The sequence below is a fragment of the Falco naumanni genome, chromosome 2 (genome assembly GCF_017639655.2).
Source record: "Falco naumanni isolate bFalNau1 chromosome 2, bFalNau1.pat, whole genome shotgun sequence".
Lineage (NCBI taxonomy): Eukaryota > Metazoa > Chordata > Aves > Falconiformes > Falconidae > Falco > Falco naumanni.
In genome coordinates this window covers 115,202,891-115,221,401 of record NC_054055.1, presented here as the reverse complement: position 1 = coordinate 115,221,401, position 18,511 = coordinate 115,202,891, and the positions used below count along the sequence as shown (strand labels likewise).

At 42.7% G+C, this 18,511-nt stretch overlaps 1 protein-coding gene across 6 annotated transcripts in view; it reads right to left on the bottom strand.

Moving 5' to 3' along the window:
• Nucleotides 1-18,085, bottom strand: part of POU2F1 (POU class 2 homeobox 1) — a 111,143-nt gene extending 93,058 nt beyond the window's left edge. For 5 of the 6 annotated variants that reach the window (XM_040582984.1, XM_040582986.1, XM_040582989.1 and 2 more), the window contains exon 1: nucleotides 164-269. In XM_040582984.1, coding sequence (XP_040438918.1) covers nucleotides 164-257 — 94 coding nt within the window. In that variant the 5' untranslated portion in view covers nucleotides 258-269. Of the gene's footprint in view, nucleotides 1-163; nucleotides 270-17,978 lie in introns of those variants that run through there. The other variant, XM_040582987.1, reaches the window with a different exon arrangement.
• Between the last annotated feature and the right edge of the window lie 426 nt (nucleotides 18,086-18,511).

Here is an 18,511-nt window from a genome sequence, read left to right as displayed (position 1 = left end):
CTTCACAGTTTGTGACTTTTCTCTGAAGAAGCATTTACTCCAACAAAACTCTGCAATTACAAGCAGGCAAGTAACTCTACTACACCAGAGACACAGATGTTAAGTTCACCCACATGATGCATAATTTTATAAAGAGTATGCAGAGCACTCTTTTCCTACAAACCTGTTTTCTCCTGCTGTATCTTCCTCCAAACACTTTCTGATGGTTTATTGCCCTGCCTTTGTGCTTCCTCTCCCCAGAATCTTTCCTCCATCATAGCACTGCAGCAGAAGTAAACATGTGAGTTTGGTAAGCAAGGGAAGAATTTTAAGCAAGGCATCAAAAATAAAAGGGTATAAAAGCATCATCTCCTTTCCTAAGCCCCCAAAACACAAAATCTTTGAAAGTTAAGATGTGCTTACTACCCACGGTAATCTTAATATACTTAATGCCTACTATTTGGAACAAAAGTCACAAACAAAAGACCACCTGAGTCATCACCTACAGTGACTGCAGAGGGAGCCTCAGGAGTTAAGTCACCACAGGTTCAAATTAGTTCGGAATAAATTCCTAGAGCTCTTTGAAGAAAGAAGACCCAGTTAACCTGCTTTGGGTTTTTTTTTATTTATACAGACAACTTTATCAAACCTGTTCTTGTTAACCATCTATTTTACTTTTTAAATATAATTCGTATGTGTTAATGGAAAAGTTATTTCTCAAAATTCACATCTGCTTTTAAAGAGAAATTCAGGACTCAAAAATGTGCTTATCCTAACACCATTCCCATAACAGCCTTGAAAATTCTGAAACTGACATCACAAACCTTCACCTTTCTATTCAAGTGGGATATTGGGACAGTGTTTCTTTATGTTTGTGCCTTAAGTACAGTACCATCTACAGTGCTCTGGGACAAAATAATATGCATGGTAACACAGTACTCCAGCCACTAACAGTATGTCTCTGTTTCAGTAATATCACAACTCAGTGCCAAAAGAAGGACAGGAAAGTTCTTTATCAAGCAACTGCTGAAAAAGAAATCCCATTTTTTAAAGAAAATATACTGTATTTCTAGATCTCCGTGTGCAAGGTAATGTTTCACTACTAAAGCAAGCACAGTAATTTCCCAAACTGATGATTTCACTGTCTGTAATTTAACGACTGCTGTTGAAACACGATTCATTTTATTATCAATTCATTTAACACCAATATAGCAAGCAAGAAGAAACAACAGTTTAGGTCACCATGAAGAAACCCTCATGCAGCATGGATGCTGGCAGTTAATAGTGAGTTGAAAAGTTATGTCCTTAAGTACAGTCAGGGTATCACATCTGATTATTAAACTAATGTCAGAGAGCGCTCTGGCAGTATATGCACATGAATAGAGGAAGTGTCGATTTTTTTACTTTCCCAACAAGGGCGGGGGGGGGGGGGGGGCGAATGGCATTTTTATTGTCATAGCACTTCCAGCAAGTTGATATTAAAAAGGAGATTTCATGCCAAAGTCGGCTGTTTAATCAGATAAAGAAGGCTTTCCTATTTCCTATTGTATAGATCAAGTTGGCTACAGGAGCCACACAGAGCTTTGAGTAGCACATTTTTCCATGAGGACTGTATCGTTTGATCATAGCAAAGCACAAGGGCTGCTGGGGTAATCTGAATCGGAGCTGCAGAAAAAGGGAGCCCGGCAGCCTGCTGAGGCCAAGGTAACCATGTCACCTTGGCATCCCACAGCACTCCCAGTCGGTCACCCTGGCATCCCACAGCACTCCCAGTCGTGGACCTAGGTGTGCAGGGGGGAAACAACCATTTACAGATGTGTCACAGAGGTTTTTACATGGTTCACAATTAATGCGGTATGTTTTCTCCAAAGCTCCCCTATAATGATTTTAACACATGCTTGTTAAGGCCATTCCCCTTGTACTGATGAAGATTCTCCTGACTAAATTTCAATCCCTTCCTGCTTTGAAAACTGATATATAGAATTTTCTATACAGGTCTTTGCAAGAGACATAGCAATTTATAAAGCCAATAAAACTCTGTCCTCTAAAGAGAGAATTTTTATTAGAGGACAGGACACATCTAAAAAGGTGTGTCTCTACCTGTGATGCTGTCCATAGCCTTCTGTAGCGGACTGGAAGCAGCAAAGGACAAGTGGGTTAGGTCACGTGATATTCAGAATGACGACAGATGAACCCATTGATAGGTTAATAGGTCAGAATAGACTCCTGAGCAGGACCAAGTTTAGAAGCTCAGCTTTTCACCAGGTACTGTCCCCAAAACACCTCCCTGGCATTTCCAGACTCCTAACCCTTCTACAGTAGCAAGCAGCCCTTCAAGCCACCACTTTCTTCCGTTAACGCCTCTCTCATATACACTCAGATTCTGAATCCAATTAGGTTCTGGGCTGTGAAGCAGGCACTGCTAAAGGATCCATCCAAGCATTTTAAGTCTAGTCACTGAAATCCTGTTGAAGCTGCTGACCTGGAGAAAAAAAAAAATCTTCAAAGCTGCAACCAAAAAAGTACCGAAGCACCACTGTTAGTCCTAGCCCGTGAACGAACACAAGCCACTATCTGCCAACTGTATCTTGAAATGCAAGATAATTACTTTGCCATATTTCCACCAATACTGTCAGTCTTCCATCCACTACCAGTATTGGTCATGACTTATAACATAGGTTCTGCTCTCTCTGTATAGACAAAACACCTAGAAGCCTGTAACGTGAACTAGGCACTAAGGTACTACCTTGATTTTAATACTGTATTCTTAAGTAAAAGCAATTGCACTAACTGAGGCAATTCCAATTAGCTTGCTTATTTTCCAAGTCCTAGTGGCAAGAACATAACTGGTTCTCATAGAAGAATTTGGAATGGAATGAAAGAAAACACTGAAAGTTTAGGTCATTTCATTTAATAATTCTAGAAGAAAATGGTTGGGGGGGGGCAGTACTGTTTTCTTGTTGTCACTCCTCCACATGTGATCATCCCATTCTCTTGAGCATTTAAGTTTGAAGACAGCACAGCAGGTTCCTTTCTCATCTACATACCACAGATAGGCCACAGGCCCATGCATTTGTAAAAGAGAACAAGGGATTTACACAGCAAAATATTTTTGCTTTTCCCATTTTATGGTTCCTTTCGTTTTGACACATTGAAGTTTTGTAGAGGTGACCACTTTTCTTAAGCACTCCAAAAAAACTTCTGCACTCCCCTTTCACTTCTTCAGAAGAATCTACATTTATTGCCAAGACACCTGCAGTCCAGAGCTTTAAATTCCATGTATATTCAGTCTGGTATTAACTGTCATACTACCCTTTCTAAATGCAACATTCATTCATCCAAACGCTGCTGGGAACTGCATGATCTAATCTCCACATGACTAAAAAGTTCAAGTTTTGAGTTAGCAATTTTTCATCCACAGTTACATCAGTTTGCCATTAAGAAAGCTGCCATTCCTTTCAACAGCTCAATCCTAGAATCCTTGACAAGCCCAGATTGGAAGGAGCCTCAAAAGATCACCAGGTCCAACCTTTTGTGGGAAAGGGAGCCTAGACTAGATTCTCTAGCACTTTGTCCAATTGCATCTTGAAAAACTGCATGCTTAGAAAAACTTTAATGTTTAGAATTGAATAGGAAAAAAAAAAACAACCTCCAAGAGATAAATTAGAAAAGACTACTCTGAGGATCACAAACCTAGTCTAAAGACCAAAAGCTTTGCAATCACATCATACCAGTACTCTTAAATTAATAAAACCCTCCACCTGCACAGGCATTATAGCAAGATAAAAATGTTTGCAGTTTTGAAAAAAGCATTTAGAAAATTTAATGCTAGCTACCTCATCACTAGCAAACTTATGCCGATTAAAGAAAAAAGCTACTAAGCACAGCTGTTAACAACAAACCAGCAAATCTTCAAGCACAGGACCTCTGCACTTATGTAAGTGGAACAACAGTACCTGCAACATATTTTGCAGTTTGCTCCCTGTCCGTGGTTTGTTAACAAAAACGTCTCAATCACATATTCTTAACTCCAGCTGCAGCACACCAAGATTCAACTTCTGTGATAGGCTTATCATAAATGACAGGCTACACGGGGTATTTTTTTTTTCTTTCTGCAGAAAAACAACTGCAACTTTGATTTTCCTGTTACGTTTTTCATCTTCCTTACATGCTGCCCATGACACCCTCCCATTTGCTAGTGGGTGCTTTTCAAGTCTCCATCTTTCTTCAGAGGACGAAAGATGTGAAGAGATCATTTAATTCTAACCTCACCTAAATGGCTATATGCTCAATACAATTTAATTTAAATGAAGGCTGCACAGGAAGAAATCAGCTCATCCTACACTTTTCCTGTTATTAGAAAGGCTTTCAGCACACCTACAACAACATGCTTAGGCCCTATCTATACATAGAAACTGTCTTTGTCAAAGTAAGCCAAAGGTGAAGAGCCTTTTATTTGCGGAGGCCAAAAAAAGCTTTACAAAAAATACCTGGCATACCACTTTAACACACTTTATGCTATTCACTGATAACTTGAAAGTCAGATGGCTCAGAAGTCTCAGGCAACCTTTGAGTTAAGCCAATATGCCAGCTCTAAACAGACACACAGTTATGTCAACAAAAGTAATGCAGGCTAGTTAAACTCAATGTTTTTATTAGCATTTTTACTGGGGCTAAATCTGGAAGTCATATTACTTTAAAAATACAGGGAAAATGCAAAATCCTTCTCTTTGACTATCAGAAGACAAGGGAGTAAGAGTACGCGCTGAACAGTCTGCTCTGCTACCTGTGAAATTGAGGTGTACAACCCAGCAATAAATGGAAGTGCTCACAGAGCAGAAAACAGCTGACCATTTCCGAAGGCTGATGGGCAGGAAGTTTCCTGGTACAATTTGTGGGTCAACAAACCCTTGAAAAGAGACTAAGAAAACATTTCACCTTCTTTGGAAAAGAACAGCACTGAGAAAGGCAAGCCACAATTGAACAAATTATTCTGGGAGAAGAAACATAACAGGACACTGCTGCTCTCACATCTTCAGTTTTAAAAGTACATACATTTCTCTCAGCTGAAAAGAATCACATCGCAGTGATGAAAAAAAAGAAAGTATTTTCCTCTTCATTCGTATCGGCAAACTTTTGGGGCTAGTATAGCTGAAAGAGATACAGATACATAAATAAAAAGCAAGGTCTCAGTTTTCCAGACTTTGGGGGTGAATTTAAAGGTAAGCAGAGATTAGATTTACTTTGAGAGAGAGATCTGGATCATATTGGTCATCATTATCACGTAATAACCAAGGCACAGTATCACGCATAAATGTTTTTTTGTTTGCCAGTAAGATTTGAAGAAAACTGAAAATAAAGATAAAATACACTGCAGTGAAGTCACTGTACTGAATTCATGACATCATAATTGTTGCCATGGCAACTAGCTAGTATCGAGCACAGAATACTGCCTTCACTGCAGAATCAAGGAGCACCTGTGCTGCCACAAAAGAAATGTTCTTATTCAAACACAAATCTAGTCAACAACACAGGAAATAAGATAGTCCTGTAAGTAGATTGCCTTTTCAATACCTCTTATTTTGTTCACCTGGTGTGAGACTTTTTAAACACTCCAGCACACATAAAGAGGCACACGTGATAAAAAGTCTAATTGGAAAAAAAAAAAAAAAAGAAAAAAAAAAAAAGGTGTTTTTCTTCCACAGTGTTCCTCAATTTTCCCAGTACAGTGTAATTCTTCTCTTTGTACTTTCGCCTCCTATGCATATGACTGCAGTCATTTACAACAAACCTCTGTTCAGACACGGAACAGAGGGCAAAAACTCCAAAGAAAAACATTTCCAGTTCTTATTTCAATAAGCCAGATAGTCAAACTGGAACTGTCACACAGCAGCAGAACTAACTGATCAAGAACACACGCCACATTCAGAACCTATAACTCTTTTTTTGTTTAAGGACTGCCCCAGCAGGGACTTCAGACAGCAGTCGTGTGGGTTTTATGCACTCAGTAGATGCAATGCTTCAAATCCGCAGGGCTCTGAGAACAGCCCGAGATTAGCTTTCTTCTAAATAAAACATCCCTTTTCCGCTAAACAGTCCTCTTTCACATGAGGAATATCTGCTACTCCCAGCTCCTCACCATTCACAAATATAAAAGCTTCGGAAATCAAATCTTTTCCAAAAAAAAAAAAAGCTAACCAGTTGACAATTTATCGGATCACAATTCGGTTTGAGACTAACAGTTAAGTACTAAACGTACAAATGCCACATTTCATGTTGCAATCTCAAATATTTGTTGAAATAAATCACCCAGTATCACACAGGCACATGAAGGAAAATGCACCTGAAAATTAACTTCTTCATATTAACTTGCTGAATAGTTAGAGTTGTAGGTGAGTAATACCAGTGTTTCACAGTTCACCCTTAGAGTTGATTAGCACCGAAGAAATTGTTTCACAACAAATTTTAAAACATAGTAAATATTTTAAAATGTTGTAAAGTATAAAGTATATTTATTTGCTACCTCAGTGGTTCTTAAGAGCAATCCACAGCTTATTGCTGGACCAAAGAACACTTCCACACGACCATATGCAACTAGTCAATGTGTCTGAAGAGTTACAGGATGCTTTGACAGGTTTTTTTAAGCTTCTAAGACATCAAAACTGTCCTAGTTACCAATTAAACAACGGCACCACATTTCTATGTTGGTTTCAGGCCTTTGCTGGACACTTCCTCTATTACTATCAAGTACACCAGTCACATCAAAACCAAAGGACAGAAGCACTGAAGTAACCTGCCTCTCCAGTCCCCACTTTCTTTATAAAGACTGTCTAAACAAATGAATATTAGAGAACACAAACAAACAATAAAATGTGGAGTTTCAGGTACAGATGATTAGTAAGACAGCTGTACTCTGTATGTTTCTGTCTTCAGTGTTCTCCCAGTATTACTTCACACAACCAGGAATGATGGCAACTACTTTAACGATGACATCATGAAAATTCCCAGTCTAACTAACCTTCCACAAGAGGAAGCTTACTTGGGAAACTACTGTAGTTGACAACATGTTATAAGGAAATTGTTGAGTGTGTCAATCTACTCCTTGCCACTGAAAAGTGTAGAAATTAACATCTTCCACATGTTTTTAAAACCTTTGGAACAGATGCTGCCTTTGGTCACAACAACTTGTGTATACAAGCATATATCCCAATACACCAGTTAATAACACTGCCACAAACTCAGAAAACTGAAAGAAGCAGGGTGATAAACCTCAAGCAACTTACATCAGAAACACAGAGTTATCAGCTTCTCTGCAATTCACAGAATGGTTTGGGTTGGAAGGGATCTTCAAAGGTCATCTAGTCCAAGTGTCTGTATCACAACAATTCACAGACCTACCCGAGATGTAAATATACAACAAGTGACAAGGACATTCCCTTCCTCATTAGTAAACACAGCATTTCTCGCTCTAACCCACACAATAAGAAATCACTACTTAATAAGTAATGAAAGAAGTACCACTGTGCCTGCAGTTAATTTTGCTTTTTGAAAGACTGACAGATTAACTAATCCCTTAAGCAACTAATGCATCTTCTACAAGTGCACACAGAAAATTACGGATTGCGTCAAGACTTTAGAGAGCTTTTTATATACATTTAAAATGAGTTTGTTCAATTAGGTTTTCCCCAACAGTTCTTCTGTCAAGTCTAACTTTCACTTACATTAACACTAGATTGGGGATAAGTGGTGACCCACCTTTGTACATGGTATTTTTTCTTGCATTATTCATTTATCAATATTGTAACAGAAGCAACAACTGACAATTTTCTTTTAGGATCATTAGAGATGCCCATAACACATGCAAACCTGACTAGAGACACCACAACACAAAGACACACTACCTGTCCCTCCTCTCTCCCCCAGCAAATCAAGTTGCAAAAGGCTAGGGGATTTAAGATGCCTAACGTTTATTCTATTTATTCAAACTTCCATTATAGCAAATCCTTTCCACTGTTGCAGAACTCATCATCCACAACTACAGAAAACTTAAGTGTATAAGCACTTAACTACAAAGCTATATCCTTTAAATTTAGCTTTTAGTTTATAAATAGTTACGTTTACTATAGCTATCATTAAAATGTGTTACAAGACATGCCTGGATCCATTTTGAATTTTAAGTACATTGAGAATTATATTATTGAAGCAGTTTTTCTCAACACAGGCATGGCTGAAGCGCATTCTTAGGAAGCTTTAGGGCTCTAGGCCTTAGTCAGTCCTTAGTATATTTGGAACAAGTTCTTTCTGCACCACTGAACCGAACCATATAAGGTACAACCATGTTGCAACTAGGTTCCAAACCAAATTACATCATATCACGATAAAACACAGCATTTTTATCTCTCAGAACTGAGAGGAGATATTCTTTACAAAGCCATTCTCCCACTATAATGACAAAAGGAATAGTCTTGAAATAACATTAGCTCAAAATTTATACAGATTTCTGCAGTCCCTATCTGTAGGATAATTCTCAAACATGCTCAAGACCCTCAGTGAGTCGGAAGGAATTGAGAATCCACTTAGTTGTGGATCTTCTCCATGAAGTAGTAACAGAGACTGAATTTTTAACACCCACACTCTTATCCTCCCCTTATCTTTACAAAGTAAGAGAGCAAAAGGAGCTTCCAGTTCTTCAGTTCCCTGGTAGGGACCTAGAAATTAGTCAAAGCCCTTGGAGCAACCTCCCCAGTTGTTTCCCAGAGCTGGAAATGTGCAGAACAGACAAAGAACTTCATCCTTCCTGAACTCCTTTACAATGCTCCTGATCACTTCAGGAAAGGAGAAGAACCACACACAAAGCTTAAGATGGACTGAGAAATAAGCAGGAAGGTGTTTTCCCTTTGTTTGAAAGGGAATACTAAAAATCACCATGTTGGCTCCAACCCAACATTTACCTGACCCTCCTCCAAGAGCAGACACGTAGGAAAGACTGTAAAAACAGGGCAAGCATAGGGATAATTCCTCTGATTGCATTCCCAAATGCCAAGAATTTGCAGCTCAGCGCTTGCCTAAGCCAGAGGTGAAGAACAACGTGCAACAGACCGTTTAGACCTCCTTTGTACAACCTTACACACACTGAAAAAAGAAAAAAGGTAAACAGCAAAGGTTAGTTTAAAACATGAAAAATGCCTGCAACATCAGAAGATCTATTTTTTTGCAAAATTGAGTAAAATCAACTTTGGAAATTGATCAGTTTTCCAGTTTACACTTTTCCACCCGATGCATCCTCATTTGAAAGCTTTCACTAAAAGTCTTCCCTATAACTGCTGCTACTTCAACACGTTTTTCTAGGGCAGTGGTTGCCAAATTCGACACGCAGCCTGGCAGCTGATGGCTTCTTCCCTACTTTGGCACACCCATCCTAACCAAAGAGAAGCTACGCTGGCAGTAAAATGATAGTTGGATAAAGGTTAGCAATGATGCGATTCAAACAACTTGCTGTGTGAGAGACAGTGTGAATGATTTGAAGTCAGAAGCTACTAGGCCTCGGACTAATAAATACGCAGAAATGTAAGCTCTCAACTGTTCTAAGAGATACTCCTATGTTCCCAAGTTTCACGAGCTTTGTTGCCACAAGCTATCTAAAACAACTATATTCTGCCTGAAATGGAACAGCAAGATAATCTTCTGATAAAGACCGTTTAAGAGAAATGACTTGTAAATCACATGCTTCACTTGAGATACTGGAAATACTCATAACAATTTACATTGTGTAGTTCAGATCAACATAAATTCAATACAAACAGAAAAGTACCACCGGGAAGTTCAATAAAACTGAGGAGGACCACGTCTTTCTAACACTGAGAACAGACACCCTCATTCAAACATTACAAACGGAAAGTTACTGCTCCTTTTGCCCGCCTACCGCCAGTTTCTCCAAACAATCCCAACCCATTTTGGCCAGAAGCTGGGACAGTTTTACACAGGCTCTGTCAAAACAGACAACAGTCCAGCAAGTGACGGCCCAATACTCTTCCTGCTTATGTCCCCACTTCTCTTTGGCAGCAGCCCACCCTTAAATTGGATTAAATGTAACATGAACTATACCCTCAGGTATGATGACAAAGCAACTCAGATGATCCCTCACTCACAGATTTCAAACAGAATTATCTGGGCTACTTTAGGCAGCTTAGATCAGTCTTCACTAACAGAGCTAATTTTAACTGAAATGGATCACACAGTACCCGAATGGGCAGACCCACCAATAGAGGCAGGGGAACGAGAAACTCCAACAGTCAGAAGCAGTAATGTCTTCTACTACGACAATCAGAGCTAGAAGACACTGTCCCCAGCCTAGGCTTTCTGGTACTTTTTCCAAAGATGTGTGCACACAGGTGTGTGCATTGGAGGATGGGGTGGGAAACACTCCCGGAAGGAGCTGATAAGGATGGGAGGTAGCACTTCCCTGCACATCTGTATCTCTGCAGCCTTAGAAATAAGCAAATTCCAGTTATCTATTTAAACTTACGCTTGGAAATTCATATAAAAGTGATAACATACCAAAGACCAGCAGGTAAGAAAAAATTACAAATAATTAGAAAGGAATCTTTGCAATAGGACTCCTGGAGGAAACATGAATTTAATTTCTCATTCAACAGTCTGTATTAACTAATAACGTAGAAATGGAGTGATTCATCAAACATCTGAGTCACTTCTACCTGCATTCACTGTATACTCCTCCCCCTCAGCTATATCCAAGTAGCATAAAGCTACAACTTCACACTGGTATGGTCAGGCACAAATTACTAAGTCACATGGTACTTTTCAAATAAAACTGAATCATCGAAAGGACAAAAAGAACAAACAGCAAAGGAGCTCACTGCAAAAAGGATGGCGAAACAAGGGGGGGGGGGGGAAGAAGCAAGCTACATCTCCAGCCTGATTCAACAGGTTTTTCTACACTTATTTAAGCCTTCAACTGTATTTACTATTTCAGTAACTGTTCATATATTGCTTTTCCAAAACTTCATGCTCTGTCATACAGCATCAAAACACATTACATATACTACTTCACATCTATACAGCCAAATCTGATTTCTGAGAAGGAAAAAAAAAGGAATGAAGAGCAAAAGGTTCCTTGTCACAGGATCACAATCTATAGAAAAGATAAATCTTTCTCAGAGTGATCACATCAAACAGCTGAAGCAATTACTCGAGGGGTGGGGTATTTTGTGGTTGTTTGTATTTGGTTTTGTTGGGTTTTTTTAAAAGGCTGCTTCACAGGGATATCAGTCCAAAATTTAGCAAAAATAACAGCGCCTGTAATTTCCCAAGTACCTCTACATATATGACCTTGTAAGACAGGTACCTCACTGTAAACAGCATTAAAATATAATGGGAGCCACTTAAAAGTCTAATCCACAATTTTTATTTAAGAGTTTCTGTCATGGCTACCATTCATGCAATCATACCTACACAGAACAAACTATACCAAGTTTTCAGCATTTATTGGTTTCTAAGCTACTCCTTTCCTTATGTGCAGTTTCATCACTGCCTTCAGTAATCTATGTACAGCCTGCTGCTGAACAGAAATCCAGCATAGTGCCCATGGCTATACATTCCCATTACTTCCCTTGGGCCAGTACCATTTTAGATCAACTTGAGTTCAACTCAATCAACTGTGATTTCACACTGGTCCACATCAATCTAGAAGTAAAGCTATACAATACAACTAAACCAACCAGAATGCTTGCTGCTCCTTTTGAAAAGAGGAAGCTTCATTTCTCTTCCTTCTTTCCCCTTCCTCCACTTTCACTACCATGGTTCTACCCTCTCTCTTGCCTTTGCCGAGCCAACTTCAACTCACAAACCAAAGATCTAAATTGATGCGGGGCTAGTTTTCCACCAGGTTAGCAAGTTAAGCTAGATCATCCTGGAAATGAGTGAAGTGCTAGGACGGGTGCCAAGTAAGCGGTAGGATGAGAGCATGACTCCCCATTTATGCTAACAGGAAAGCCATCAGACAGAATGAAATTACAAGACTACTTGGGTCAACACGTGTGCTTCTTGCTCCTTTCCTTGATTGGTACCGCTATTCGTCTAATCTCATTGTAAACCAGTTCAGAGAGCTAAAACCCACAAAAAAGCTATTCAGTATTTTTGGCAAGGCTTGTTTTCTGCCAATTTAATTCCCTGAACTAGCTCAGCAAAGGAATCAGGCAAGCATCTGCACCAGCACAGAGAAGGGGGCAGAACACACAGGGAGATGAGGACAGGCTCGGGCTGATTTAAACTGTCATTGAACTGCATACCCTACAGCAGATCTACATCACACTGTAGTTAGAACTGACAGTAATCTGTGCCTTTACAACAGGAGGCCTTCATCGCTGATGAGAGTACACGAAACCGTACCAGCACTGAAACATCCTACGCAAAGTTTAACCTGGGCACAAGCTTGGATGATTACATGTAACAGCAGAATAATCACATTACTCTTACCTTCAGAAATACTATAAAACATTAGCTAATTATTCCCCCAGCAACACCCCTGTGCAAATGTGTTCTAATTCCCATCACACAGATTTAGCCCTGAACAGCAGAGCAAGCAAAACTGGTGACACACTCAGGATTGGAACCCAGTAAATCCTCCATATACCAAACCAACACTTCATCACTATACTGTTTATTAACCCTAAACGAATTCAATTAGCCAGTAGCAGTCTACAAAAAGCTCCTTTAGCAAAGACTTCATAATGTGCTATAGAGCTCGTAATTTATAATACAGTTATGTTAACAAACGTGGATATTTCCTAGCTAGTTGTGAAATAGGAAACTAGGGAAAGGAATAATACTGAAGAGCTTAAGTAATTATTTCTTTTTCTGCAGAGAAAAGTAAGTGTGCACAAAGCAACATGAGAGCCTATTGACACAATTCAAGAAATTTAATGCAAATAACTGTAGAAAGAAAACACATCTATGTATATGATTTTTTCCTTAGATTAGCAACTGTCAGTTTCAAGTGAAATACAATCACTTGCTTAATACACACTAACCAAGACCAGTACCTCTCCTTAAATTTCTCTCCTACACTCAGGCCAACAAATCCCAGGCTTAACTTGCCCTGCACAACAACGCAGCACACTAGGAAAAGGGGTGGGAAAATTCATTAACACAGAAGCAAGTCTCTGCAGTAGTAAACAGCCAGCATTATAATCCATGCAGCAAAATGAGACAGTCTTTCATTCACATACTAGCTTAAGCACCCAAACCAAGCATATCACATTTGGGACACTCAAGTCATACTTAATTTTCTTCAACACCTTCTTCTGACAACAGCTTTATCACAGAGCCTGAAAACACATACGTCATAAAAAGACAGTCATCTGCCTGGACTGTCACTGATTCTTTCAAGACAAAAATAATAAAGTTGTAAGTAAAAGCAGCAGAGGCTGCCTAATTGTCAGCTGTATAAAATAGCAGTATCAAGATTATTGTCCTATGGGCAACAACAGTTTGAGGGGAATAGAAAATAACGCTAGGGAAAAAAGGTAAGAAATTACCTGACTAGATTTGCACATTAAAAACGCTGTAATGTTCTGATGTCTTGAACTCCATGGGACCCAAAATTTGAGGAAAGCAAATGAAAACTTATTGCATGCTACAAGAACTACTGCAAATAGAATCAGGAGGGAAAATCAACACGTCTATGGAGGAGATTATCATTACCTAGCAGAAAGAAGCTAGATGACAGATCAAAATAACAAAAAACATTCCGTACATCATGGACAAAACATTTACCCCAAAATTCTCTGCATCCTCACACACCTGAACACAAAAGAAAAAGGCAACAATCTGCTACTCTAAAAGTGGAATTTACTGCTTGAAATTTGACAAAGACTATTTAAGTGACAACGATGTTCAAAATCTCATTTTTCCAGGCAACACACTGCTACGATCAAGCAGAAATAGGCACAACACTTCTTCATACTACTTAAGAGACTCGTAACACAGAATATGTTAGTGCTTCCTCAGTTCAACAGTACAGACTGAATCGAAGGCTACCTCACTGATTCCATCAAGTGAGGCAACTACAGACATCATCACCATTACTTGCCAAGACAAGCATTCAGAAGCTATCCACATTCAGCATCAGGACATCAGTATTAACACTTATTGCTTGAATTATTACTGCAGGGTAATCTTTGAGAAATTGCTAGTGACAGCAGACCTGAGATTTTTTCCTCTTAAAGTGACAGGGTGGGAAGCTCAGATTCTTCCCCTTTCCTTCTAGGAAGCAAAGAGTAAACTCTAGGTCCTCTAGTTGTGAAATCATCATACTGATCATACACCTTACCAATTCTGCTCCACATGCAGCAGCATGGCTACTGGCACAGCTTAGCCTGCTTTCCAACCAGCTGGAACCGGTTTCCAACCAGACTGGTCAGTTTTGGTCAGTTTTGAAAAAGAAAAAAAAGCAAAGAAAAAAAAGCAGAGCCATCTTGATAACTGAGCAGAGGTAATCAGGTAGTGGAACTATTTCATGGGGAGGACAAGCTGCCTTCATCCTGTCCCTAATAAAATAAAAGCTGAAAGGACAGCCAAAATGGGAGAAGATATTCCCCTGGTAAGAATTAGGAAGTACTGCAATGGTAGCACAACCCTCACTCTCACCACTGCTACTACCTGGGAAGAAAAAAAATATGTTTCTTTTACTTTCCCACCCACCACTGATTGAGAAGGTCTAAACAGCAGCGTAAAATCTGACACCCACCAGCGCTAAACTAACATGGACGTCCTTACTCAGGACTGAGGAGTAATACCTACACACTCGTCTCGACACCTTCCAACAACTGAAGATGATGCCAGGGTTTGGGAAAAGGGGCTTTCCACTAACATGTTGTCTATGGGCTTCAGTTAAGACACATTTCTGTCTGCATCACATTCCTGTAAAGTTTTAAGCTACAACACAAGCACACAGAAATACATCTGTATCCCGGCATGTAAATTTGACACATATTCAGAGCTATAAACCCCAGCTCACCACAGGACTGCACAAGGCCACTGTCCAGTATTCCGTTTTATAAAAATTACTAAAATATCAGGGACAAAGAAATTTTGTTTGCAAGATGCAATGTACATTTTTATCATGCTGGATAAAATATCTACAGTCTCAGCAGTGGTTAAATTGCTGCTATAAAGGAAATTGTCCTCAGATAAATGGTTTCCCTATGAGAAGGTTTCAGTGCTACACCTCACCCCAGGTCAATAAATCAAATTAACTGCACCTTGTCCTCTGGCCAATGACATCATCAGCTTGACCACATCTTGTGAAGCGAGTGCAAAAACATATGCTATTTAAGGCATGAAATCATATTACTGCTTTTTGTCCAGCCAGCCTTGTGCTGTTGGTCTGCGAAACAGTCAGTCACCTGAACAGTCTCATTACGGCTTCTACAGATTTTTTTTCTTCTAGTATTCAAGGCCTGTCGTCACCAAGGGTGAAGAAAAAGGATAAATAATCTGAGTCGTTATTTTTTAAATCAAATGCTTTTCATTAGCTCCAGCACAGTATTTTGTGACAAATTAAATTTAGAACCAAAGTACAAAATATGCTGCCTGCATCTGTATGTGAAGTCTCTTGCTAGTCCTGTTTCAAAGATGTTTGCATGCTAATCTGGCTTTGAAGTACCCTGCTGTTAAGTCCCGTCTCCACGGGGTAAAAACAATGGTCAGTAATGAAAACCTGTGCAGTTTTACCTGAAACACATCCCTGCATAAATATCTTCTTTTTTCTTTTTTAAATTACTGCCTCTTTCTAATAAAGTAGTCCATTTGTTTTCTAAGTAGACTAATATGCGTTTCAAAACTGAATTACTCCAGACAATTTAAGAGGATTAATTTCAATTTTCCCTTAGCATTCTTATGACACAAGCACGGAAAACTTATCTTCCTTTCTAGGCCCTGTACTGCCTAGTAGTATCTTGTCTTGAAAGCCACATCTAAATGAAAAGGGGGGGGGGGGGGGCAACAACCAAAACCAACCAAACCCAGAACAGTCAAAGATACAAGCAGCGACAAAAGCATCTGACACACTGCACTGTTAAACTGCATCCACATTAAGCAAAAAAAAAAAAAAAAGTGAATAAGATCATCTTCAATGTATTCAATTTTGTTTGTGTTCAGAGAGAGGAGGAAAACTGTTCAGATTTTGAGTGTGTCTTCTATAGCTCTCTCAGTGCCAGAAAACGTAAATTAGAAGCAACTCTCCTTCAAGGAAAAGGATCAAGGACAAAGGGACCAAAAATGCCCAAGCCTCTGAAAAGCAGATATGAAAGGAACAGCTTTACAGTCTTGAGTTGCTATAAATTAAAAATAAGCTCCTTATTTAAAAGACATGAGTGTTTGAGAATCTACGAGCAGATCTGATGCTGCTCAAGCCCCAGGAGGGTTTTGTTTTTGCTGGCAGGGGTGGAGTGGAGATGGGGGGGTCATTTTGGTTATTAGTAAATAAATCAAGCAGCAGAGAGTGAGGCCTAGGCGCCTGCCAGAGGAGCCAGGGCCTAGCTCTCCCCCCTCCTCTCCTCACACAGCCTGGGTTTGATCTCGGGGCCCTGTGGGTTGCCAAGAAAATTTAAAAAAAGCGAGAGAGCGAGAAAGAAGAATCATATTGAACCACAAAAGCACATGGGGCGAATGTAAAATATAAACACGGCGTTGGGCTCTGAGTGGCTGTTATTAAAGGTCTGAATTACTAAACATGAGAGGCGGGGAAAGCCAGGCGGCCATTTCAATAATATAAACCTCCCCGAATTAGACATTATTCAAATGAGAAGGAGAAGGAGAGAGAGGGAGAGCGAGGGAAAGGGACGGGACCCGCACCCCCAGCGCCAGCCCACCGCGGCTGCCGGCACCGCCGTCGCCCCTGGCCCGGCACCCAGGGCAAGGGGCCGGGATCGGCACCCAGGGGCCCAGCCGCGGGGCCGCAGCACCCCGCTCCCCCCGGGGCTGCGGGGGCAGGAGGGCAAATAGCGCCGGGGCAAATCCAGCCTTCGGGGGTGCAAACACGCGGCCTCCCCCGTCGGAGGGGGGCACGGAGAAACTCTGCCCGCGCACCCCCCAAGTCACCCCACTGAAACTACCCGCTACGGGGCAAGGGGGGGGGGGGGGGGGCGGCTTTAAATAAAAAGCCAAGCCCCGCTCTCCACCCACCCTCTCCCCGAGGCCACCCGCACCCACCCACCCCATGCCTGCAGGCCCCAGGCTCTGGGGAAATAACCCTAGCCGGGGGGGATGCGGGGGAGGGCGGGGGAGCAATAAGAGGAGGGATGAGAAACCGCGTCTTTCTCCCTCACCCGGCCCCACCGAGGGGCCGGCACCCCGGCCCCCTCCGTCCTGCCGCCGCCGGGGGACCCTGCCCCACTCGGGGGGGGGGGCCGCCCGCCTCCCCCAGCCCGCCGGGCCATACCCCCCCGCTCCGCCAGAATCCGCCTCCCCCCCCTCCATGAATATGTAAAGCGGCTTTTATTGTGGGCGCGCGGGCCGGGGGGGGTGACCGGCCGGGTGGCGACCAGCCACCTCCGACCGCTTTTGGGTGCGGGGATGCCCCCCCTCCCCCACCTTCCCAGCTTCCCCCCCCCCCCCCCCGCCAGCTCCCCACCCCGACCCCACCGCCTCGCCGTTGCGCCGCCGCCGCCCGCGCCGCCGCCCCCCATCGCCCCGCTGCCTGCCCCGGCGCCGGTGCCCCGGCGGGCGGGCGGGTGCGAGTGCGGCTCCGTGTGAGGGAGCGGGCGGGCGAGGGAGGGAGCGTGTGTGTGTGTGTGTGTGTGTCTCCCCGCACGGGGAGGCTGCTTTCCTTCTCGCCCCCCCCCCCCCCCGCTCCCTCCTGTGCCGTTAATTATAATAATCCTGAGTACTAATAAATTATGCTAAGCGGGGCGGGCGGGCGGCGGGGGGGCCGCGTGTGCGAGTATGAATATGAATATGTAAAATGCAGTAATGATTACCTGCCGCTGCCGCCACCGCCGCCGCCGAACTCTCATCTTGACTCGCTGCTCCTCCGTCCGCCATTTTGAATATTTTAACCAAAATCGGCCGCCCGATAAACCCTCCCTCGCTGCCGGCCCCCCTCCCTCCTCCCCTCCTCCTCCCCGCCCCCCGCCGCGCGCCCCCTCCCCCCGCCGGCCCACTGCGCAGCCGCCGGCCCACGGCGCCGCCGCCTCGCTCTGCGCCTGCGCAAACTCCCCGCGCTCGCCTCCCCCCCCCCCCCCCCCCCCGCCCTCCCCGGCGAGCGGGTGCCGGCGCATGCGCCGATTTGGCGGACTCGCTCGCTCCCCCTCCTCCCGCGGGCAGATTTGGCGCCGCAGTGCGCAGGCGCGCAGCCGCCCGCCTTTCACCACCGGCCGGGGGCTCGTTAACGCGCCACGGCCGCGCCGCGCGCAGCAGCCCCTCGGCTGCGCCCCCCCCCCTGCCCCCCCCACCCCACCCCGCGCCGCTGAGGGGAGGGCGCGCGGGCGCCTGCGCAGTGCGGCTGCCGGCG